General features: G+C 42.8%; 1 protein-coding gene across 1 annotated transcript; it reads left to right on the top strand.

Annotated features, from left to right (window-relative positions):
* Window positions 1-1,008: 1,008 nt before the first annotated feature.
* Window positions 1,009-21,523, top strand: MATN3 (matrilin 3). The gene is made up of 8 exons (XM_032172319.2): window positions 1,009-1,274; window positions 7,329-7,895; window positions 10,323-10,448; window positions 11,554-11,679; window positions 13,076-13,201; window positions 16,326-16,451; window positions 19,168-19,278; window positions 20,410-21,523. The coding sequence occupies exons 1-8, from the start codon at window positions 1,046-1,048 to the stop codon at window positions 20,463-20,465; spliced, it is 1,467 nt and encodes a 488-aa protein (XP_032028210.1). The 5' UTR covers window positions 1,009-1,045; the 3' UTR covers window positions 20,466-21,523.
* The last annotated feature ends 1,252 nt before the right edge of the window (window positions 21,524-22,775 follow it).

The raw sequence follows: 22,775 nt of genomic DNA, 5'->3' as shown, positions 1-22,775 counted from the left end.
ATGAGAAGTGAGGTTTAGGATCCTGTGAGGAGGATCGCTTGTAGAGGGAAAATAGTGAAATAGGACGACCAGATAGGGTCTGTTGGAACTCGCGCTCATTGTTTTAAGACGCAGCTCAAATGTCACCTGGTTTTAGAAGTCTTCCTGGTCTCCGCAGGCAGTCAGTGTCTCTTTCCTAAATCCACCACATTCCCGTAGACAGACACCGCATTTATGCAAATCTCCTCCTCATAGACAGTGAGTTCCATGGGGGTCCCCTGGCAGCCTCCAGCCCTGTAGCATGATAACTCTTCCGGAGAGGAAATGGGGTCTCGGGAGAGCCTTTGAAGCCTGTGTTGGTACAGGCTGTCCTTCCAGCTAACGGGGCTCTCTGGGGAATGTATGTTTGACTTTCTATTCCCGGTAATAAAAGTTCAAATGCTTGTGGATATTTGAAGCTCGGATGAAAGCGTTTCTATTCATGCCTCTAGAATCTGTGAGGCCTTTTCTTTCTTTCTTTTTTTTAAACAAGAGCCCACAGCAAAACTTGGGTTACTTGGCTGAGGAATGGAATGTAAAGCGAGGAGCAGGGTTTCACCTTCAGCCCCAGGCGGGCGAACCAGTGGCAGAAGGGAAGGCAGAGCCCAGGGGTCCCCATCCCGGACCTGGGACACAGACCCCGCTGGGGTGGGAGGGAGAGTGGAGGGCCGCGTAGGCTGCAGCCGCGGATGGCTGCCCCCACTGCCCCGGTGTTACTGGGAGGACGGAGGTTGCGACAGCAGCCGAGCCCACCCAGCTGCAGCCAGCTCGAGGCTCAGGGCAGGGGCGGGAGGTGACCACCGCGCCGCTGGCCGCCTCGCCCAGACATTCCGTTTCTGCCGCTGGAATGCGCGGACAAGGCTCCTTGTTGGCCTTGGGCGGGTTTCCCCGGGCCCGCCTGGCGCTCGAGGCCCCGGGGCCGGGCGGGGCGGGGAGGGGCGGGGCCCGAGGCCGCGGGACCTTTAAATCGGCGCCTCGCGTGGGCTCCCGGCCCTCGACGGACACCGCCAGGCCCGCGAAGCCCACCATGCCGCGCCCGGCCCCCGCGCGCCGCCTCCCGGGACTCCTCCTGCTGCTCTGGCCGCTGCTGCTGCTGCTGCTGCCCCCCGCCGCCCCCGAACCCGTGGCCCACCCTGGTTTCCGGAGGCTGGGGACCCGAGGTCCCGGGGGCAGCCCTGGACGCCGCCCCTCTCCTGCGGCTCCCGACCGCGCGCCCGCTTCCGGGGCCAGCGAGCCTGGCCGCGCCCGCGGTGCAGGTACCGGCGGGCGGCGGGAGGGACGCGTGAGCATCGAACGAGGTGAAGCCCCGGACATCCACCAAGCGCGCTGCATCCCGGCCTCAGGCCGACCGTGGTGCGGGGGAAAGAGGCCCCTCCCGGATGAATCCTGTAGGGGAAACTGAGGTCCAGAGAAGGGGAGGGAGATGCCCAATATCACTCATATGTCCAGGCTAGAGACGTGGGTCTCCTGAAGCTCTCACTCCAGCAACCTCGCCTGTGATTTGGCCAGGAGCACAGGGCAGCTGGGGAGCGCAGGGGCTGCTGCCCAGCTCCGTCCCAGTCCTGACCTTTCCATTCAGTGAGCAAACCCTTCCTGCGACTCTGCTGTTAGTTCTCTTGAAATCTCTCCATCTCCATCCAATATCAGGGCGTGATCTTTCCTCCCCTCCCACAGCTCTCTGGCTGCCTCAGACTGGAAGGTACGGTATGGGGGTGTGAGACCAGGAGGAGATCCGAGGAGCCGCAGGATACCCCAGGATCAAGACACTCTGGGTCTTTGGCGAACAATTCTATTTCTCTTTTTGGTCAGCAATTGATTCCTGAAGCAGAGCAAAGCTCATAGTGCAGCGAAGCTGGCAGGTCGTCTGACACAGCCCCTGACAGCACATGAAGGGAAACGGAGGAATATCAAGTTGAAGGGACTCTGTGAATCAGTGTCAGAGCCCACAATAGAATTCAGGGCTCCGAAATCCCAAGCAAGGTCCCTTTCCACTGCCCCAGCCTACCAACCTCTTAATATGGTTTACATAAGATTGTATCTTCATTTCCACCAAGCCCAGCTTCAGTGTTGCTAGAGTCTGTGCCAGGCCATTTCTGGGTATGCAGTCTCATCTGGCCAGTCATGCTGCATGCCTCAGGCTGATTTGAATTGTCTATCCCCTTCTGCATCTTTCTGGATAAGCTGGGAAGGAGCTCAAGGGACTCTTTCCTGACTCAAATACTCAGTCCCCGTATTTGAAGTGGCAGATTTGAAATGGCAAAAGCATTGCTGCTAAGGCAGGAGGTGCCGGGGTCCACAGGGCTAGATTCAGCTGGTGGCTGGTTGCTCCAGGCCGGGAATTGAGGGAAAGCCTTTCTTCTGGAAGTTAATCTTACTCTAGTCCTGACCTGCCTCCCTCTGGGATGGGACTGGACGAGGAAGGAGAGATTCAGCACCAGGTGGCCATGTCCCCCTAAGCTGGAGTCCGAACCTGATTATGAATGATAACCCCTTAATAAATGCCAGATTCCACCCTGTTCCAAATTCTGTCCTTTTAGCAACCAGAAATTGCTAAGCTTTGCTATGGATTTTTATTTCTATCAGGACTATAAGGATTCAGTGGTATTGTGAGTATGGGAACATTTTAGGAGATTCAGATTCTTTCTTTGTTCTTGGGAATCAAATTGCTGCTATTTAGTAAATGGGAGTGAGATTCAAAAACAACTAATGATTGATGCGGAGTACCAATCAGGAAGGAACCAGATGTTCACAGAATTTTCTGCCACCCTGTTCAAGCCTAAGGTATTAGTTTTCTATGGCCGCTGTAACAAATTACTGTGAATTTAGTGGCTTAAAACAACACACATTTATTATCTGAGAGTTCTGTAAGTCAGAAGTCTGACACTGGTCTCACTGGGCTAAGATTAAGGTGTTGTAGGGTGTGTTCCTTTCGGGAGGCTCTAGGGGAGACTCCATTTCCCTTCCCTTTCCAGCGCATGAAGGCTGATGAGTTCCTTGGCTTATGGCCTTTTTCTTCCATCTTCAGAGCCAGCTAAAGCAGGTTGAGGCCTTCTCACATTGAGTTACTCACATTTCTTTCATCTGCCTCCCTCTTCTACTTTATAATTGCATTGACTCACTGAATAATCCAGGATAACCTCTCGTGTAGAGGTCTTTAACAGTCACACCTGCAAAGTCTCTGCTCTTTGCCACGTAAAAGTAACATGTCTCTGGAATTAGGATGTGGATGTCTTTGGGGGGGGCGGGCATTATTCTGCATACCACACCCTGAATAGAAGATTCGGTGTGAATAACCAAGTGGAGAAGGAAGGAATCATGCACGTTTAGTTATAAGAACATAGCCATGATATTTAGAAGGACACCATTTGGGTGTTGGTGAAAGCACTGTCAATTACAGAGTTCGTATCTTCATGTTGCCCCCACCTTTTCTTTTTGTAATTAAACAAAAATACTTTGACCCATCTCCAGGAAAGATTTTCAACATAATTCTTCTTCCTAGCTCTAGATCTATGGGACTTTCCAGGAATGAAGTAAAATTCTGGAGGTTTTTTTTTTAAAATATTTGAAGAGATTTATTCTGAGACAAACATGAGTGACCATGGTCTGTGACACAGCCCTCAAGAGGTCCTGAGTACATGTGCCCAAGGTGGTCAGGGTGCAGCTTGTTTTTATACAATTTAAGGAGGTACGAGACATCAATCAAACACATTTAAGAAATACATTGGTTTGGTCCTAAAAGGTGGGACAACTCAAAGCTGGTGGTGGTGGGGGGCTTCCAGGCTATAGGTAAGTTTAAACATTTTCTGGTTGACAATTGGTTGAGTTTGTCTAAAGACCTGGGATCCATAGAAAGGAAATGTTCAGGTTAAGATGAAAGACTGTAGAGATCAACATTCTTTTGAAGTCTTATAGTGGCTACCCTTAGAGACAATAGGTGATAAATGTTTCCTATTCAGATCTTTTTAAAAACTTATTATTATTTTACTTTAAGTTCTGGGATACATGTGCAGACTGTGCAGGTTTGTTATATAGGGATACATGTGCGCTGGTGGTTTGCTGCACCTAGCAACCCATCATCTAGGTTTTAAGCCCCACATAGATTAGGTATTTGTCCTAATGCTCTCCCTCCCCTTGCCCCCCACCCCCTGACAGGCCCTGCTGTGTGATGTTCCCCTCCCTATGTCCATGTGTTCTCATTGTTCAACTCCCACTTACGAGTAAGAACATGTGGTGTCTGGTTTTCTGTTCCTGTGATAGTTTGCTGAGAATGATGGCTTCCAGCTTCATCCATGTCCCTGCAAAGGACATGAACTCATTCTTTTTTACGGCTGCTGGAGTTGTTGTTTTTTTTTTTTTTAAAGAAAGAATTTTAATTCCTTTTATTTTTATTTTTTTTTTTTGGCTTTTAGAGACTGGGTCTCATTCTATCGTCCAGGCTGGAGTGCAGTGGTGTGATCATGGCTCACTGCAGCCTTGACTCTCTAGCTTTAAGCGATCCTCCTGCCTCAGCCCCCTAAGTAGCTGGGACTACAGGTGTCTGCCACCATGCCTGGCTAATTTTTAAACTTTTTGTAGAGATGAGGTCTCCCTGTGTTGCCCAGGCTGGTCTAGAACTCCGGAGCTCAAGTGATCCTTCTCCCTCGGCCTCTAGAAGTGTTGGGATTACAGGCGTGAGCCACTGCACCTGGGTTTAATTCCTTTTGACTTAACTAAATGCATGACATACAGCATATTTCAGGGCAGTGACTCAAAGTCAACAAGCAGGATGTTTACTGAATACATGAGAGAATGTTGATTTTTGTGGAGGAAAATGTTGCCTCAGAGAGAGGTAACTGGGATTCAGTAGCAAGCCCCCAGGGACTGGGAGTCGGGAAACCTGGAGTCCAATCCATGCTCTGCCACTTTCTAGTTCTCACACCTCCTTGAACCTCAGGTTTCTCACCTGTAAAATGGATATAAAAACTACCTCTGCACCTCCAGCTTCACAGGGTTGATGTGTTGGTACCTTGTGATTCCTAAAGTGTTACTGAAAGGAAGATTTTCTTTTTGTTAATTAAATACCTTCAAGCAGCAGGCTAAAAACAAGAAGATAATTTTCTGCTTTTAAAAGAAAACTAGACAGAGACATAAGGTAGGCTGTTCCAGGTAAGGCTTTAATTTTTTTCTATAAACTGCTTAGTCTAGGCATTAATTTTGAATCACCTTTTTTTCCTACTCACTAAGTAAATTACCTTCCTAGAGTAGCATCAACTTCTGCCTCCTTATTAGGAAAGGAAAGAGCCTTGAGTGACACTTCATGCCCCAGGACCTCATTTCCATTTAGGGCTGCATGCGTGTAATGGCTGTATGCATGTAATGCCTGTATGCATGTGCATGTGTGTTGGGTGAGAAGGGGGAATGGATTGAAAAAGAAGTTTAGGGCTGGGCACAGTGACTCACACCTATAATCCCAGCACTTTGGGAGGCCAAGGTGGGAAGATCACCTGAGGCCGGGAGTTTGAGCCCAGCCTGGACAACATGGTGAAACACTGTCTCTATGAAAAATACAAACATTAGCTGGGTGTGGTGGCACACACCTATAGTCCCAGCTACTCAGGAGGCTGAGGCAGAATTGCTTGAACCCAGGAGGCGGAGGCTGAAATGAGCTGAGATTGCACCACTGCACTCCAGCCTGGGTGACAGAGTGAGACTCTGTCTCAAAAAAAAGAAAAAGAAGTTTAATAATTGGCTTTTTTCTTGTCTCATCCTGACTTGTGGATTTGATTTTTGTATCGAGGAGAGAGGGTGTGCAAATGGGTTGGGGGAAACAGGAAAGAATGGGAAAGAATAGATGAACACTAAAATGTACTGTGATGCTAAACTGTCAGGTACTTTTGTGTAGAAAAGAGATAAGTTCTTTGAAGGTGGGAAATCTGGCTTATGTGCTTTTGTAGCTCCAGGGCTTCATACATGTAGGCCCTCAAAAAATGTTTTTGGCGAATGAATAAGTCAAAGAGAGATGACCAAGAGAGTTTGATGGGGCAGTAGGGTAGATACCAGATCACAATCCCTGCTTCTTACGAGACATGCTCATGAAGCTGGAAGCTCACTAAACAGATACAAGATTAAGTTGGCATCCGTCTTTCTACTTTTTTTTTTTTTTGAGATGAAGTCTTGCTCTTATTGCCCAGGCTGGAGTGCAATGGCGGGATCTCAGCTCACTGCAACCTCCACCTCCTGGGTTCAAGCGATTCTCCTGCCTCAGCCTCCCGAGTAGCTGGGATTACAGGCACATGCCACTACGCCCCGCTAATTTTTGTATTTTTAGTAGAGACAGGGTTTCACCAAGTTGGCCAGGCTGGTCTCGAACTCCTGACCTCAGGTGATCCTCCTGCCTCGGCCTCCCACAGTGCTGGGATTACAGGCGTGAGCTACTGCGCCCAGGCCCCTCTTTCTACTTACTTTTTGAGACGGATCTCCTTGTTGCCCAGGCTGGATCATGGCCACGGCTCACTGCAACCGTTCTCCTGCCTCAGCCTCCCGAGTAGCTGGGACTACAGGTGCCTGCTACCACGCCCAGCTAATTTTTTGTATTTTTAGTAGAGATGGGGTTTCACCGTGATGGTCTCGATCTCCTGACCTCGTGATCAGCCCGCCTTGGCCTCCCAAAGTGCTGGGATTACGGGTGTGAGCCACCACGCCTGGCTCTACTTTTAATTAGTTCAGGGCTCCAGTGAGCCCCCAAATTCACTAAACAGGAATGATGGCCAGATGGAGGGAGGATTCAGGGATACTCTGGAGCAGTTTTCACCCCCTTGGAAGTGGAGTAAAAGAGGGGGGCCACCAGAAGAGCCCGTGAGTGCCTTGCCTCAGACTACCATTGCCTGAGGCCTGGGCACAGTGGTTGGCAATGAGGCTGTCCCTGAGGGCCCAAGGCCTTTTACATGGTTCAGGGACACATTGTCCAATTGCTCCAGATAGCCAAGGTGCTTAAGAAACATCTAGAATCTATTAATTCCCAGGAATCATGAGGCCCTTGGGAGCAAAAGCTTAAGCAGAGGGATGAGGTTCTAAGTGAAATTTCAGGATTCAGCCAGCCTGCAGGTGAGGTATTTGGGGAAACTTCACACCTCTAGGTGAATTCTCACTAGGGAATTCTGAAGTCCTTGGTGCTTTCAACACCTCGATGGTCTTGGGGAAGGTCGTAGGCAGTGGCGATGTTGGGGTCAGGAGATGCTGCCTTGCCTGGCCTCCTGGAATCCCAGAGTTCCCTGGAAGTGAGGGTTACCGCATTTCTAATTGTGATCTGATCATTGCTTGGTCTTTTGCAGGTGTTTGCAAGAGCAGACCCTTGGACTTAGTGTTTATCATTGATAGTTCTCGTAGCGTACGGCCCCCGGAATTCACCAAAGTGAAAACTTTTGTCTCCCGGATAATCGACACTCTGGACATTGGGCCGGCTGACACGCGGGTGGCAGTGGTGAACTATGCTAGCACTGTGAAGATCGAGTTCCAACTCCAGGCCTACACAGATAAGCAGTCCCTGAGGCAGGCTGTGGGTCGAATCACACCCTTGTCAACAGGCACCATGTCAGGCCTAGCCATCCAGACAGCAATGGACGAAGCCTTCACAGTGGAGGCAGGGGCTCGAGAGCCCTCTTCTAACATCCCTAAGGTGGCCATTATTGTGACAGATGGGAGGCCCCAGGACCAGGTGAATGAGGTGGCGGCTCGGGCCCGAGCATCTGGTATTGAGCTCTACGCTGTGGGCGTGGACCGGGCAGACTTGGAGTCCCTCAAGATGATGGCCAGTGAGCCCCTAGAGGAGCATGTTTTCTATGTGGAGACCTATGGGGTCATTGAGAAACTTTCCTCTAGATTCCAGGAAACCTTCTGTGGTAAGTCGGTCAGTCTTTGCTTCCAACTAGAAAGGATGTTATATTCAGACATTATGTATCCAGAGAAAAGAGTATTATTCTCTTTTTTTTTGGTGGAAATTTAATGAAAAACTTAAATATATCCAATGTGTGTGTGTGTGCGCGCGTGTGTATGACCAACCTAAACACACTCTGTTGGTTTAGGAATATAGAGCGGCATTATATGGAACTTGGTTTGCTCATAAAATCTTCATGTTTGCGTTAGAACTGTGAAGGTCTGCAAATATCCAGGATAAATGACCCTGCTGTTCCTGTCAGGGTCAGGAAAAACAAAACTCAAGATGCCTCTTCTGTCCCCTCTGCCCCACCACTACATTTTTTCCCCCGATACATATTTTTTTAGTTTTACCATCTCTAGATCTAACAGAACTCTGTTTGTTCTCCTGCAGAAGACAGGGAGCAGCGTCTGTCCTTGGGGGAGTCAGCAGGCCTCTATTCCAATGTCACCGTCGGCCCGAGCGTGCATTTAGTGAACGCTCTGGTTTTCAGACTGGGCTGTTTATCTGATTACTCTTTGTTGAACAACAGGATTCAGGGACCAGGCAGATTAGGGTTTCAGCTCACCTGAAAGAAAGCAAGATGATCTTAAAAAATCATTCTGTTACTCTGCTACTCCTTCCATCCTTTAGGATGGAATTTGAATAAGAACATGCTAATTTTGTTGGAATTTTTAGCATGAATTGACCAAATCTAGGACTACAGATCCATTCAATGCTGGAGTTTATTTTTAGTCACTGATCAGAATTATGATCTGTGGGACTCATGCTTTATTTTTTTATCATCTGGAGATAATCTTTTGTTGCCTCTATGTGAATATCCAAGCAGTTGTGGACAAATTTCTAGTTCAGGTGAATTTTTAAACATAGATACCGTTTTGCAATATAATTTATTTCACACTTATTTATTCAGCATGCATTTATTGATCTCTGATGATACAAAGATAAAGGTAATCCCTCCATACCATTAAGTAACATTCTGGGGGTGGGGGTGAGACAAACAAATGAACCAATAATTAATTACAATTATAAATTTCAAGGAGACTTTTAATCTAAGTTAATGTGAAACTGAGCCATCAACGATTTGTCAGGAAAAGGGAGATGAAGTCTTGCTCTGGGGCGACGTTTGGCCTCATTGCAGTCACACTTGGCTGGGATCCCCTTGTCTTTCCTGTCCCAGGACACTGGGCTTTCACAAGCCATCACTGGCTTTGGTGGCATCTACTTGGCATTCGTTGGCTTCCAGAAAGAAAGTGGCTTTCTTTCTCCCAGGAAATCACCCTCCCACTCCATGCTTGTGGGTGAGAGCTTTCCCTCAACATGCTGGTCTGTGGCAAAGTTGGGTTTCAAAGCTAGCACCTGGGGTTGGGCTTCGAAGGCTATAAAGTAACAAGTGGTGAGTGGCAATCTTTTCCTTCTGGTACAAAAGACCTGCTTGTTCTGGGGGAAAAATGTCCTCTCTATGGAAAAAAGACTGAGCGGCAGCTTGTTGTAGTCAATGGGTTGGAAAGATCATTCCATGAAAAGGCCCTTCTTGGGAAAATATTAGCCTTGTCCTGTTGCCAAGGGCAGTGGAGGTTGGGTTACCTGCCACAGGAGGGCCAGCCTCCTTGGTTTCTCAGAAATGACTTAATTGATTGATTCATCTTTCAAGAGAGGTCACTAGGAAAAAAATACCCAATGAGATATAAATGGCTCCAGGAGCAGTAAGATGGAGATGTAGTTTAGCTAATGTAATCTCATTTATTTTGTTCTTTTCTTTTTACCTGTCGGTATTAGCATATGAGTTCACTATGGATTTAGCGTATGGATGACTTCGCCCACCTTACATATTCAGAAGACAGTTACCCAAACTGTCCTCTACCATTTGCATGTTCAAATATGTATCACTGCCCACCTGTGAGTTCGTTCTAGGCTTAGACCCAAACTTGTGTGAGAATTCTGTTTAGACATAGGCTATAGAACCTTGGAAATCAGATTCTGACTACAATGGGACAACTAGCTCACGTCACTTCAGGCTGTGCATTATTGTTCTCCCATTTCTTGTGGTGGGGAAGCACAAATCTTTTTTTTCATGGGGAGGTGGATAAGCCAAATAAAACATCCAATTGCCTGGCCTATCTAAGTGTTTGGCTTCAGCTCCAAACTCCAAATTCCCTTTCTCCCTTGAGAAAGTCTATATAGCAAGATGTGTAGTTTTAAATTAGCAACAATTCTAGTTTAAGAGTAGCATTGCTAATAAGCAGAGGCAGAAAACAAATAACCATTTTTTATAATGAAGTAAAGATAGACTCGGAAAGGAGCCTGGAGAGCAATGTCTATTGACATGGGAGAAGGTATCTGAGATGTTTCTTAAGCGTCAGTGCTGACTGTTGTAAACTTCCTCTCACAGCTCTGGACCCCTGTGTGCTTGGAACACACCAGTGCCAGCACGTCTGCATCAGTGACGGGGAAGGCAAGCACCACTGTGAGTGTAGCCAAGGATACACCTTGAATGCTGATAAGAAAACGTGTTCAGGTGAGGCCTGTGTAGGGGGCCGTGACTGAATCAAATACTTGGGAACCTATGCTCCAGGTTTTGGACTGGCCTTGTGCTTTGACTCTCTGACCCCTTTTTACCTAACTGCCTTTTGGCTGGTTTACTGGTGTTCATCAGCAGTTTTCCCTGAAAAGGAGCTTACGGAGAAAAGTGAAATGATACATAAATCAGCTTATTTCCAAACTTTGTAAGTTTTAAATAAAATCGTAGGAGAAAAGGCTACTAAGAAAGAGGTCCAGGCTGAAGTGCAGTAGCTCATGCCTATAATTCCCACATTTTGGGAGGCTGAGATGGTAGGATAGTTTGAGGCTAATTTGAGATTAGCCTGGACAACATAGTGAGACCCCATCTCTACAAAAAATAATTAAAAAAAAAAAAGCCAGGTGTGGTGGTGCACGCCTGTAGTCCCAATTACTTGGGAGGCTGAGGTGGGAGGATTGTTTGAGACCAGGAGGTCGAGGCTGCAATGAGCTATGATAATGCCTCTGCTGCACTGCCACAGAGGGAGACCTTGTTTCAGAAAACAAAACACACACACAAAAAAAGGAAAAGAAACGGGTCCAAGATTCTTAGCCCTTCTGAGGATTTGAAAATTTTCCTGGATTTTATTTAATTACATACAAGCTACCCTCTTCCTCTCTAGTCACAGATGCTCATGGAATCTAGAAGTAGCAAAGAAGTTAGAGGGGTACTCACTGGTCTGGTACATACATACATGGAGTCAATGAGGAATGGGAATTAGATTTTTTTTGTTTTGTTTTTAATCCTAGAAAAAAGTTTTTGGGAGGAAGAAAGCTTAGAGATAATTTTATAGATAATGAAATTGAGATGGACAGAAGGGAAAAAACTTACCCATGTCACAGGTCTCTTAGTGAAAGAGCCAAGACCAGACGGTTGGTTCCCAACTCCCAGCCGCCCCTCCCTTGTTTCATTAGCTCTCTCTCTCTCTCTCTCTCTCTCTGTGTGTGTGTGTGTGTGTGTGTGTGTGTGTGTGTGTGTATAACTGTAAGTGGCGTGGCCCATAATTATTTATTTCTGCCATGCTCTGCATGCATTTACATTTATCCCAATCATCTTTTGATAGCTCTTGATAAGTGTGCTCTTAACACCCATGGATGTGAGCACATCTGTGTGAACGACAGAAGTGGCTCTTATCATTGTGAGTGCTATGAAGGTTATACCTTGAATGAAGACAGGAAAACTTGTTCAGGTAAGTGAGGGAGGAGTCTTTACTATTGCTACTTAGCTATCTGCCTACCTACCCAGTGATGGAAGGGCAGGTCACATTGACTGGGAAGTTGGTGTGTTTTCCTCTCTTGCCACCTTGAGTTTTTCCCATTTTTAAGTCTTCTCCAAAACGTTAGAAATGGTAACATGTATGTATCTCGGCCCAAATATATAAATAGGTTGCTTATTTCCTTCTCTGTACCTAGCCTGAACAATCCTTCCCAAATGCTACAGACAATTCAGTAGGTTGAAATCACATAACAACCCACAAGTTACTTGTTGCTTACAAAGGGAAAGACAGTAACTTTATAGTGGAGAAACTGGCAGACATCACCTTAACCAAGTGATCAATGTTAACATCATCAGTGATGACACATGGTGACATCATGTATGACCTGACATGCTGTGCTCAATACTGTGGACACAACAGCACACCTGTAGTATTCTTGCTAAAAATTCAGGATTATGAGGAAAGATTAGAAAAACCCAACCTGAGAGACATTCTCAGTTCACAAAATAGTTTTCCAGTACTTCTCAGAAGCGTGAAAGTCATAAAAGACAAAGAAAGACTTAAGAAGTGTCCCAGATTGGAGAGGAGCAAGGAGATGTGAAACTGAATGCAATGTGGAATCCTGGATTGGATCCTGGACCAGAAAAAGGACATTAATGGCAACATTTGAATAAAGTCTGTAGATTAGTAAATCATATGTATCAATGTTAATTCTGATTTGATAATCATACTATGGTTATGTAAATTACTGTTTGGGGAAACAGGGTTGACGTACAGGAATTTTTTGCACTGTTTTTGCAACTTTTTCATAAATCTGAAATTATCTCAGATGAAAAGTTTAAAAGTAAAAAATAGTTTAAAAATATATCAGTACAGAGGAAAGTGCATTGAATGAAAATGTGTGTCTTGAGTTTTTATGCTGCTCTGAATCAACTGGTCTGCCTTGCGCTCCTTTCCCTCATTTAAAAAATAGGAGAGGGTTGAACTACAATTTCTTCAAACTCTAATTCTATGTTTTTCTGAATCTAATGTAATTAGCCACACAACTGTTGGTATCCCGCTGAGTTGGGATAAGTATAATAAGCCTAAAAGGAATGCTAGAAAGTATTTATGAGATATTTAGGTTATAAAAACTCAATACTGATGATTTTGAAAAGCAATTGTGGAAGGTCAGAGAATAATTATTGTATACACAGGATTTCACTTAACTCAGTTAACTTCTAGTTAGAAAAAAACAGTGCCAATGGCTTTGAATAGTTTCCAGTAAGTTTCCCTCATATGTTTCCAGCTGCAAATAAGGTTTCTATCCATGGGTAATAAAATACTCTTCCACCTTCTATTTCTTTTCTCCTGACTTTTTGTTTCACAGCTCAAGATAAATGTGCTTTGGGTGCCCATGGGTGTCAGCACATTTGTGTGAATGACAGAACAGGGTCCCATCACTGTGAATGCTATGAGGGCTACACTCTGAACGCAGATAAAAAAACATGTTCAGGTAAGATCCACTCAAAAAATTCTTTCATACTTGGGTCTTTCACAGTGAAACCAACTTGAAACTCACCAGCAAAGAGGTTTTTAAAGGTAACTTAAGGAATCAAGGTTCAGACATTCTACCACACTTTTAGATGAAGGCACACATTGCTCAGAGGGTGGTGAGCTCACTGGAGCAAACATAGATTACTTCAGAAAATTACTGGGAAATAGGTAGGGAGTGGGGGATATGAGAAAAGCTAACTAAATGTAGGGTCCTTATCCAGGAAAATGTTATAGCTCTGTACACTGAAGACTTTTAAGCAAAGAGAAAACTTTAGTGGAAGTCAGTTGGACAGTAACTATTTGGTGTGATAGGATGAACTGATCTTTTTCCAGTTAAAACTTGGCCTGGAACTTTTCGGTAGTGTTAATCTTAAAGCTGGATGATTTTAGTAAAGAAGACTTTGTGAATGCCTGAATTAGACCCACACAGATCTTCCAGTAAGTTTGAGGCCAGTCACTCCCTGGCAGTTTCTAGACGATCAATCATCGGTGAAACTCAGCCTTAAACGTTGGCCAATGAGCCCAGGCCAGTGCTGTTAATCCTCATTAATTTGATTTAAACTTACTGGCAGGACAGGGTGGCATTTATAAATGTAAAAACACTCCTGAGAGAAATTCCAAGCTCTCAAGGTGCTGTTTAGCTTTGGCATATTGAATGTGTTTTAGATTTGATATATATTTTCCTCTCCCTTGAGGAGATACAGAATCAAGATAGACAAAGGGAAATGGCATGTCACCCAGTCCCCTCCCCCTTTTTAAAGGGAAACCAATAAAAAAATACTGGGCACCTACTTTGTTCCCAGTACGGCACTAAGCATTGGGAACATATAAAGAAGCATAAGTTTCTGCCTCTGAGCAAGTTAAGCCTGGGTGAACAGAGAGCCGGCTCCTTATGAAAGCAGAGACTGAGCCAGGGAGAGGGACTGATGGAAACGAAGGGCTGTAGAGGCTGGGGAGGTGGGCATCTGTGAAGGGCTGGTGTTGGGCCTTGAAGGAGGGTGAAGGTTTCAATGGAGAGAAGTGGAAAGTGGCACTGGCCGGGGACTAGCTTGAGCTGATTTGTTCAGGGCAGGACGACTAAGAAAGTAGGGGTGGAGAGAATTCACCTATGGCTGCACTTCTCAAACTAGTGACAAATGTCCCAGTTGGTACTTTAAGCTGCCAGGAACATTGAAGACTGGGAAAACAAACCAAAAACAAATTTCTATTTAAACTAACAGATAGTATGGAATAAAGTGAAGCAATTTATTTTTTAAAAAAACATAAATCAAAGAAAATTTTCAATTAAGGCAGACAACACTCCCAGATGCCAGTATCCCATATTCTTCAATGCCTACTGTAGGCCATGCAGGATTCTAGGCATTTTAGCTACGGTAATGTACCTTAATACTCACAGCAACGTTAGGAGGAAACTGATTCAGTAACTTGCCCATGGTTACTCCGCTAGCAAGTAGCAGACCAGGGTTTGAACCCAGGTACTTGCTCTAGTGGTCACATAGGCTCTTAACCACTAAGCCTTACTGTCTTAGTGTACAAAGCACAGGACAGCGAAGAGGGACAGAAGAGAAAGACATACTAGTGGGAAAGTTAGTTTTTTATATATATATATTTTTTTTTTCTTCTCTTTTTTGAGACAGGGTCTCACTCTGTCACCCAGGCTGGAGTGCGGTGGTGTGATCTTGGCTCATACAGCCTCTACCTCCTGGCTCAAGTGATTTTCCCACCTCAGCCTCCTGAGTAGCTAGGACTTCAGGCACATGCCACCACACCTGGCTAATTTTTGTATTTTTTGTAGAGATGGGGTTTTGACATTTTGTCCAAGCTTGTCTTGAACTCCTAAGCTCAAGCAATACACCTGCCTTGGCTTCCCAAAGTGCTGGGATTACAGGTGTGAGCCACTGTGCCTGTCCTATTTATGTATTTTAAAGTAATAGTGAATACTGCTATAAAGCTGGGGAACATCCCATGGATCAGATCCCTTCTAATGGTCTGCTTTTCCCTTGCTAGTGGTAGGAAGGCTTGTAAATTAAATGTGGAGCCCCAAATAAGGGCCAGGGGCTGGAAGCATGTCCATTTGCTACCTGTAGAGTGGGTACTAAGCTGGAATGAGGGGAAAAAAATGAAACACCCCACTATAAGGCATTTTGCTGAAAAAAAATCTGAATTGTAGCACTGAAAGGGAATAGCCATATTAAGGTTGGAAAGGCACACAAAGCTATTCTATAGGCATTAGTGAGCCACAAAATGTTCTGCACATGAAACGACATTTAAGAGGAAAATTAGAGGGAAATAAACTATTTTGTTTCCTGCAATGGCAGAGGAGGAACCTGTGTTTTCCAGGAAGGCTTTCTGGGTTTTAAAGGAGAATTGCTGTTTTATTTGTCCTAGGCCAGTCTGAACATGGGATGAGTAGGGCACTTTGCTCTGCTCTCCACTCAAATTTGGGCAAACTCCATTTGTCCCTGAAATGTTATTTGTGATAGATAGTAAGTACTTCACTCTCTAATCATACACATCATCATTATTACTAACCCTGCGTCATTTCCCCATCTGTGCTTGTGTGTGTGTGCGTGTGTCTCCAGGTCAATGTTTTCTGTTCCACTTTGTAAGCTATGAAGGCAGGCACTTGGTCAATATAGTGCTTCTTGTACAGCATCAAACTTAGTTCCATGTATGATTAGGTCCCTAAAACATTACTTTTGGTGATGATGATGATGATCCATGAGTAGCTGGGGATGCTAGAAGCACTGGTAGTCATCGGGAAAGGCCGGAGGTAAGTTCTGGAATATAGTCAAGACTCAGTGCCGCCCAATGCTGTGGGTAGAAAAAAAGGAAAGGTATTCTTAGATATCTGTGAGAGATATAAAGGAAAGGAGTGTGTGTGATGTGAGGCCAAAGGGATGAGAGGTATGGGAAGAGAAAACAGGCTTGCTCCTGCAGCATGGGGCTTGTTGCTGACTATTGACTATTACTACATTCTCAGCACTTGCGGGGGCCAAATGGAAGCTTCTCCTCTCAAACATTTGTGTTTACTTTTCTATTTAATGTGTGAATATTTTCTTTCCTGCACCACGTGCGGACAGTCCGTGACAAGTGTGCCCTAGGCTCTCATGGTTGCCAGCACATTTGTGTGAGTGATGGGGTCGCATCCTACCACTGTGATTGCTATCCTGGCTACACCTTAAATGAGGACAAGAAAACATGCTCAGGTGAGGATCAGCCCTTTAAGGCTATTTCCTTTGGTAGGAAAATTTTTCAGGAGCAAGCTTTTTTCTTTCTGTCTAAGACACAATTGTGATTCTTTCTCCCTGTCAGAATTCTCCAGTGGCTCCCACTGGTCTACAGAATAAAACAATGATACCCCTATACCAGGCAGCCTACGCTCCATGATCTGTTTCTGTCTTCTCTCTTTTTCACATTTTTCTTAATAATTAAACTTCCTGCCTAAGTCTGAATTTTTTTTCTTGTGGTAAAATACACATAAAATTTATCATTTCAATTATTTTCAAGTGTGTAGTACAGTGGCATTAAGTACATTTACACTGTTGGGCAACAATCACCAGTATCCATCTCCAGAAATTTTTTATCATTGCAAAATAAAACTCTGTACCAAAGAAATAATAACTGCCCATCACCCGCTCCCCTCAGCCCATGGTAACTACTACTCTCATCTTGGCTTTTAAAACTTTTCTGCTACATTTGCCCCCAGATTCACTGCTTCTTCCCGCATCCTGGTCCAGCCACAGTGGGCTGTTCGATGGTCCAGGAGCATGCCCTGCACTCACTCATTTCCACCCTCCCCTCAACGCTTTTTGCTTGTCAGAATTTGCTTGCCAACATTTGGTTTTGTTGAATTAAATTTTTGCCAATCCAGTTGATACTTTCTTCATTTCCTGGTTACTAATGAGGTGAGGCATCTTTTCCTGGGGAGTACTGCCATTTTAACAGTCTTTCATTCCATTAACATGGTATGTCTTTTATTTTATTTTATTTTATTTATTTTATTTTAGGTCTTCTTTAATTTCTTTCAAAATTGTTTTGTAGTTTTCAGTGTACAAGTCTTGTACTTTTGAAAATATTTATTCCTAACTATTTTATTCTTTCTGGTGCTATTATAAGCACCATTTCTCCATTTCTCAACTTTCAATTTTGCTACAACCCAGGTTTGAGAAATGGAGTTTGAGATCCATTTCTCAACTTTCAATTTTTCTACAATCCAGGTTTACAATTTTCTATGGAATGTTTTAATTAGACTCTCCCACTGAGCCCATGCCCTGCTAGAGCTTAGAGACTATCAGGCAAGACAGACACTTAACAAGTATTATATATACCCATCTTATGGATACAGGGATAATGGACATGTAGTTGATATTCAGTAGATACTTCCTGGTTTATTGACTGATTAACTAAGATGGGATTTGGACTGGTTATCCCTAAAAGGTTCAATAGGATTTAGACAGGTGGATAGATGATAGATTATATTTAATGAATTTATGATCTCCCCTCCCTATATTGGATCTTTGTAAAATGTTAAGAGTAAAAATGTTGCAGCAAAGACCATTTCCTGTCCTCAGGCATTACTGCATTGGAAGATGATACACCAGTCTTCAGACCTGGGAAGTTACTCTTATTTCTATTCACAACTTTAATAGGATCCCTGATACTGAATAGGAATAGCTGCCTGACTGAATTATATAAATAAATAGGAGTTACTTTTATCACCTCTCATATTTGGTTAAATGTCAATACAAACCTGAATTTTCAGTTCCAAAGTATTTATTGGTAAGAACTAGGACTGTTACTTCAAACCATTAAATAGAATAACAGTCCTCTAGAGGAAATCAGGACTTAACCTAGTTTTTATCCTTTTTTGTTTGTTTGTTTTTTGAGACAACGTTTCACTCTGTCACCCAGGCTGGAGTGCAGTGGTGCGATCTCAGCTCACTGCAACCTCTGCCTCCCGGGTTCAAGCAATTCTCCTGCCTCAGTCTCCCGAGTAGTTGGGATTACAGGCGTGTGCCACCATGCCCAGCTAATTTTTGTGTTTTTATTAGAGACGGGGTTTCACTATGTTTTCCAGGCTGGTCTCAAACTGCTGACCTCAAGTGTTCCACCCACCTTGGCCTCCCAAAGTGCTGGGATTACAGGTGTGAGCCACCGCGCCCGGCCCTAGTTTTCATCTTTGATATATTCTGGCCATACAAATAGAGGACTATTGTCCTAGTTTTATTTTTATTTATTTTTAAGAGACAGGATCTTACTCTGTTACCCAGGCTGGAGTGCAGTGGTGTGATCATGGCTCACTGCAGCCTTGAACTCCTGGGCTCAAGTGATCCTCCTGCCTTAGCCTCTCAAGTAGCTAGGATTACAGGTGTGTGGCACTATGCCTGGCTAACTATTTTACTTTTTTGTAGAGACAGGGCCTTGCTTTGTTGCCCAGGGTGGTCTTGAACTCCTGGCCTCAAATGATCCTTCTGCCTCAGCCTCCAAAAGTGCTGGCATTATAGGAATAAGGCACTGCACCAGGCCCATTTTCCTTTCTTAATTACACAGTATCACATGAACACTGTTTTATTTCTATATCTCTGGCCTCCCCCTATACCAACCATGTTTTTCTAAATTTACTTTATTCATGAATAATTTCTGGCAATCACAAAAGTACAGAGAATAAAATAAGGAACCCTCACTTAAGCATCACTCAGCTTTGACAATTATAAACATTTTTCCCAATGTCTCCTAAGATGAATTTTTCTGTGATAAGTATTTTCTTGTCTTTTTGTTTGTTCATCTATCCCTTTACCTCTTGGAAAATGCACTTAGGTAAGTCTTAACAGTGGAAATATTCAACTGTGGATTTCCTGATTTGTTATGATTCCTATATAGCTATTCCTAGATAGTATATTTGTGTACTGTCATTGTCTTCAGCCATTGAGGAAGCACGAAGACTCGTTTCCACTGAAGATGCTTGTGGATGTGAAGCTACACTGGCATTCCAGGACAAGGTCAGCTCGTATCTTCAAAGACTGAACACTAAACATATCCTTTCTGGAAGGTTTTCTGCTTCTGCCTGGAGCCAACCAAGGTATTACAATCGAGCCAAACGCTTTAAGACATTCCACAGGCAAGTGACTTATTTGTTAGGTTTTAATATGAGCAGTGGTAATACACAACTTTAAAAAATTTAGAGTTCTTTTCCAATGGTTTAATAGACTGTTTCACCCATTCAATATTTACATGTAAAAGCTGCCTATTTTGTCCCCTGGTGCTTTTCCAAAACTGTATATGCTCCTAATGATGCTCTTACATAACAGATGGAACATTTATGCTAATAACTCCTTAATATGGCTTTCTTAGTTTAGAATCTGAACATGTACAAAGCAAGTCAGCTGATTAATGGGGTGTGATATCTCAGATTACACACAGTTGTACCCTTTGACTAGCCAAGTGGTCAAAAAGCAGATTTTAAAATGTAACACGATACAATCTCAGAAACTTTCAAAATCAGTTCTTTCTCCAAAGGAGTAACTCGGGAAAAGTTTCTCAGAATAGTTCAAGTTAACAACTCTGTTCCTATGTACCCCAGAGGAGTGGAATTCAGATTGTGGTAGGTACAATCTAGGCGTATGCAGAGACTTTTAAGGGAGGTGCAGATAATTGGAAAGAATCAATTTCCAAATCCTTCACTTGCTTAAGACACTAGTTGGAATCAGTTGGCATTTTCTTTTCCCGTCTCTCATTTCCGTATCACCATTCTCCTAACTTTACACAAGAAAGGCATACTTCTAATTTACCCTAGATCTACTAAGGTGCATTTCTTAGAAAAGCAGTATCTTGAGAGAGCCAAACAAAGGGACAATCCAACTATCCCTTTAATCAAGACTTCATAAACACTGCTTCCCCCATTCCTCACACTAAGATGCTACTCCAATTAAATTTTATATGAACAAAAACATCTGAAGACCACTGCAGTGGTCTACTTTTATTGTGCTCTCTGAAGAACAGGATTTGTGACTTTTAGACTGAATTCAACTTTTGGTGAGAAAACAGTTTTGCTCTTTTTTTCACTTATCATAGGACATAATGATTTTATCTTGTGAAGTGTTTGAAAGTGTGTTTATATTTTCTAATGTGTAAAAAGAAATGGTGTTGGCCTTAACAACTTGCCACTTGATGACATTTTGGAGAAGCTGAAAGTAAATGAATATGGACAAATACATCGTTAAATTGCTCCAATTTCTCACCTGGAAATGTGGACAGCTTGGTATATTTAATACTCATGCATTCTTTTGCATACCTGTTATTGCCAATGTTTCTGCTAATAATTTGCCATTACCTGTATTAATGCTTGAATATTACTGGATAAATTGTGTGAAGATCTTCTGGAGAATCAGCATGATTTTTCCAAGGAAATAAATATGCAGATACTTATTAAGAGCAAACTTTAGTGTCTCTGAGTTATGACTGTGAAATGATTGGTAGGAAATAGAATGAAAAGTTTAGTGTTTCTTTATCTACTAATTGAGCCATTTAATTTTTAAATGTTTATATTAGATAACCATATTCACGATGGAAACTTTAGGTCTAGTTTCTTTTGATAGTATTTATAATATAAATCAATCTTATTACTGAGAGTGCAAATTGTACAAGGTATTTACACATACAACTTCATATAACTGAGATGAATGTAATTTTGAACTGTTTAGCACTTTTTGTTTTTTGCTTATTTTGTTGGAGTACTATTGAAGATGTGATCAATAGATTGTAATACACATATCTAAAAATAGTTAACACAGATCAAGTGAACATTACATTGCCATTTTTAATTCATTCTGGTCTTCGAAAGAAATGTACTACTAAAGAGCACTAGTTGTGAACTTAGGTGTTAAACTTTTTACCAAGTACAAAAAATCCCAAATTGACTTTATTATTTTGCTTCAGGATCCAAGTGATAAAGTTATATATTTATAAAATTGCTATAAATCGACAAAATCTAATGTTGTCTTTTTAATGTTAGTGATCCGCCTGCCTCAGCCTCCCAAAGTGCTGGGATTACAGGCATGAAAGTCTAACTTTTTTTTACTTATATATTTGATACATATAATTCTTTTGGCTTTGAAACTTGCAACTTTGAGAACAAAACAGTCCTTTAAATTTTGCACTGCTCAATTCTGTTTTTCGTTTGTATTGTCTTTAATATAATAAAACTTATTACCTTTACATATTATCGTCTATTTTTTGATGACTCATCAATTTTGTCTATTAAAGATATTTCTTTAAATTATACTAAATTAACAGTTATTTTGATATTCAACAGTTTCTTATCAAAAGACAGAAGTTTGATACTCCTCCTATAGTTTAATCTCACACTCTTGAGGCTAAAAGTGTAAGTTCAGGTTCAAAAGAAAGGCTTCAATATAAAATTATCTAAATTTGGATAAAATAATGATGAGCTTTACATTAATATAAGCTCCTGAAAAGCAAATATATCCTACAGATGTAAATATAAAATATAAACTTCAAGGAAGGAACAAAAACTGAATATACCAAGGAAATATATAAAGCATCTCTTACTTTTCAAAAATTTTGAAAGGGTATGACATAGAGCTACAGTAGTATTTTCCAGACTTGTTTGAGCCCAAAATCAGTAATACATATTAATATACCACAGAGAAATGGTGGTATAGAAGGAATAAATGAGAGTTCATGTGCAAGAAGGGAAAGATATTTAAAGAGAGGTGAGTTTTCAAGTGTCACCATTAGTAACTAGCTTCAACTAATCATGTCTTGACTAGTTTATTGGAAACTCCTGGGTTAGATAATACTAATTTATCTCATGCATCCAGTATAGAGAGCCTATGGACAGGGGCCAATGTATCTTAAACAGACACACAAACAATGGAAAACAAACGTATTATCTGAATGGGATTGGGTTAAGTTTGGAAAGAATTCCTCATGGAGACTGATTTGTGCTGGTTTGGCTAGGCACAACTGGCCTGTTAAGAGGGTAGGACCATCACGGAATATATAAAGTGGCTTGGGAAGCAAAGCTGGATGGAATGTTGCCCCGCAGAAAGCATATTGGCTTACTTGAGGTGGGGGCTCCCTAGTAAAAACATTTAGGATTGAGGGAAGATCTGATTTTGGATGGAGTTTAGATTTGCCAGGAAGGCACTAGGGACTGTTGTCAATTCTATAATAGATTGTGCTGGGTGAGACAAATCACCAGGTCAAAGGATTGGAGGATTTTTATTTTATTTTTGTCTGAGATGGGAAGACTCCAAGGGGGAAATTAAATTACATGCTAGATTATGGTAAAAGGGAAAACCAGAAATAACATGGGTGAGACTAAATAATTTTATGAGAGTGATTCTACTTGGATTTCTGCTCTATGCCTTAGATTTTGAGGCTTTGTAACTCTCAGGCATTCAAAAAGGACAAAGGAGAATGAAGAAAGAAATAAGGTAAGAAAAAGAAGAGAATATATAACAGTCGACTCTGGACGAGAAAACACCAGACGCTCAAATATTTGTAAA

This window comes from Hylobates moloch, unplaced genomic scaffold (genome assembly GCF_009828535.3).
Source record: "Hylobates moloch isolate HMO894 unplaced genomic scaffold, HMol_V3 SCAFFOLD_13, whole genome shotgun sequence".
Lineage (NCBI taxonomy): Eukaryota > Metazoa > Chordata > Mammalia > Primates > Hylobatidae > Hylobates > Hylobates moloch.
The sequence above is the reverse complement of the archived record's forward strand: the minus strand, read 5'-3'. Positions and strand labels throughout refer to the sequence as shown.